This window comes from Clupea harengus, chromosome 23, assembly GCF_900700415.2.
Source record: "Clupea harengus chromosome 23, Ch_v2.0.2, whole genome shotgun sequence".
In the NCBI taxonomy this organism is placed as follows: Eukaryota; Metazoa; Chordata; class Actinopteri; order Clupeiformes; family Clupeidae; genus Clupea; species Clupea harengus.
Window position 1 is genome coordinate 5,826,307 of NC_045174.1, and position 2,500 is coordinate 5,828,806.

Genomic DNA, 2,500 nt, shown 5'->3' on the forward strand with positions numbered 1-2,500 from the left:
AAGCACAAAGACATCTCCATGTCATGTACACATAAACACAGAGTGCACACACGCACACAAATATTACCACCTCGTGTGCGTACACATAAAGGCATAGCCCACGTTTACATGGAACTGTGAATAAGCACACACATAAACACGCACCTAGGCATCTAGCTTACAGGTGCAGATCCTGAAGGTGTTTTTCATTCGATTTTTTAAGTGATATGAATTATTACATTTGGTTGGGGAAGACCCCTTCATCTTTTCCCTGCGTGGTGTTTTAATTGAGGCGCACATACAGCAGATCTCTGCGGTGTCAATGCTCATTGTCAAATAACAGTGCCCCCGAAGCACGGAGCCCCGGTCGCCTCCCACACAATCTCTCTCATTCTCACCTTCCTTTCATTTTCCCACACATCTCTTTGCATGCATAATCTAGCGCGGGCCTCCTTTCCACGGGCTGAACGCTGGGCTTCCAGGGGAATTAAGAGCGGCTAAACATGTTGAAAATGAATCTCAGAGAAGCAAATCAAAGCACACAGGCTCCCGGCTGCCGCTCCCAGTAATGAATGTCTAGCGTTTGTTCTTTCTATTAGAGGTGGAGAGCATAGAAAGTGTGAGAGAGAGAGAGAGAGAAAGAGAAAGAGGAAGAGGGAGGGTGGGGTGCAGAGAGAGAAGGGAGAGGAAGAGAATGTGGGAGAAAATGGTGCTGAGAGAGGGAGGAGATGAGGAAGAAAGAAGGAGAGTGAGAGAGAACCCTTTGCTGTTTGAACTCATTTTCCAAGCAATGATCTGGAGTGTAGAACCAATCATCTAACATCCTAATGCAGTAACGGCACGACGCTATTTACATGGGAAAGCCTCTGGGAAGTTTTTTTAAACCTTAAATTACCTTTGTATTACTTTTAAAGTTCTTCTTTTCTGATCTGAGAAAGAGAATGTTATAGTGGTGGTAATGGTAATGGTGTTTATAGAAAATAAGTGGTAGTGTTTTAAACAACTGATCTTCCAGAATGTCAGAATAGTTTAGCCAGGTTTAGTCATATGTTTGAAATAATATGTCCCAATGAATACTCTTCTCTCTTCTCTGTTGTGGTCCCGTCAGAGGGATGATTGTCCTTCTCTAACCCCAATGCCATGTTTCAGCAGACTCCTCCCAGCTGACCCCGGACACTATCCTGGCCCTCAATGCAGCCACCATCATAGCTAATATCAAACTCCAGAGACAGCTGAGCAAGAGGAAGACAGCCAGCGACAGCCCAGAGACACAGAAGAGTCCTGAGACACGGACGAGTCCTGAGACGAGTCCTGAGACACGGACGAGTCCTGAGACGAGTCCTGAGACGAGGCCTGAGACACGGACGAGGCCTGAGACACGGACGAGGCCTGAGACACAGACGAGTCCTGAGATGGGAGTGGCAGGTAAGTGGCTATACTCTGGGGGAGCTGACGTCCTTTTATAAACGGCTCTGGAGACTTTCACACCTGAAGTCCCAAGAATCAAACGGGTGACTCCAGGCAGATGAAAGCATTGCCTGAGCAGAGGCTGGTTATCAAAGGCTGTTGATGTAGATTACACCCTGCAGGCCAGCAGCTCATGAATCACTGGGGAGGGAGGAATGCATTGTTAATCATGGAAATATACTCGTATCTCACTGCTGCTCCTGGTGTTCCTGCTTCAGATGTCTGACCGAGGTGTTTCTGTGCCCACAGTGGGAGACGCCGGGAATCCTGGGAAACCTCCACTGCAAGAGCTTGACAAAGTAAGACAAGTCACCATGACAGAGGGACAGCTGAGACGTCCGTATGCTGAATTTGTCTCCCTCACTCCCAGTGTCACTCAGGAAGCTTCAAGTCTGAGAGTGAGTATCAGAAGGGTAGTTCACAATAAACAAACAAACAAACCAACAAATACATGTTTTGTACAGCCCTTTGCCAGAGTATGCCAAACTTGTATTTTCATTAAGTACAGTGGTATACGTGTCCTTCTTTTGGTCTTCAGCTCATGTACATCACAACCATTCTCAGTTTTGCTATAGTCTGTTATCAACTTATTGAAATGGGAAAGGTTTTGTTGAAATCACTTACAGCGGGATTGAAGGTGTAGATAACCAATCTCTACCCCATATTGAACAGTATTTCTAAGCTGGGAGCCAGTTTTTCCAAATGTTTAATCAAGGTTAAAATGACCCTGTTCAGCTCATGCATTTCAATCCAATTTAAATGAACTCTCTCAGCTAGCCAGGAACCTTAAGTGTGAAATGTGTCCTTGACACAGTTTTTATTGGTCATTGCTGAACTTTAAATGAAATAATTATTCCCGTAACTTTTTACAACAGTTTATCAGTTAAGACCACATGTTCACTCAAACATGTAAGTACACACATATTTTCACACATTTACACTCATACAGGAAATACACCCCACTTTTTATGCCTCTCTCTCTCTCTCTCTCTCTCTCCCTCTCTCTATTTCTCTCTCTCTCTATCTTTCTCTCTCTCTCTCACACACACACATT

At 44.9% G+C, this 2,500-nt stretch overlaps 1 protein-coding gene across 1 annotated transcript in view; it reads left to right on the forward strand.

Annotated features, from left to right (window-relative positions):
* c23h10orf90 (chromosome 23 C10orf90 homolog) overlaps nucleotides 1-2,500 on the forward strand; it is a 19,645-nt gene that overhangs the window by 9,061 nt on the left and 8,084 nt on the right. The window contains exons 6-7 of the mRNA XM_031561451.1: nucleotides 1,132-1,404; nucleotides 1,696-1,844. Coding sequence (XP_031417311.1) covers nucleotides 1,132-1,404; nucleotides 1,696-1,844 — 422 coding nt within the window. The remainder of the gene's footprint in view (nucleotides 1-1,131; nucleotides 1,405-1,695; nucleotides 1,845-2,500) is intronic.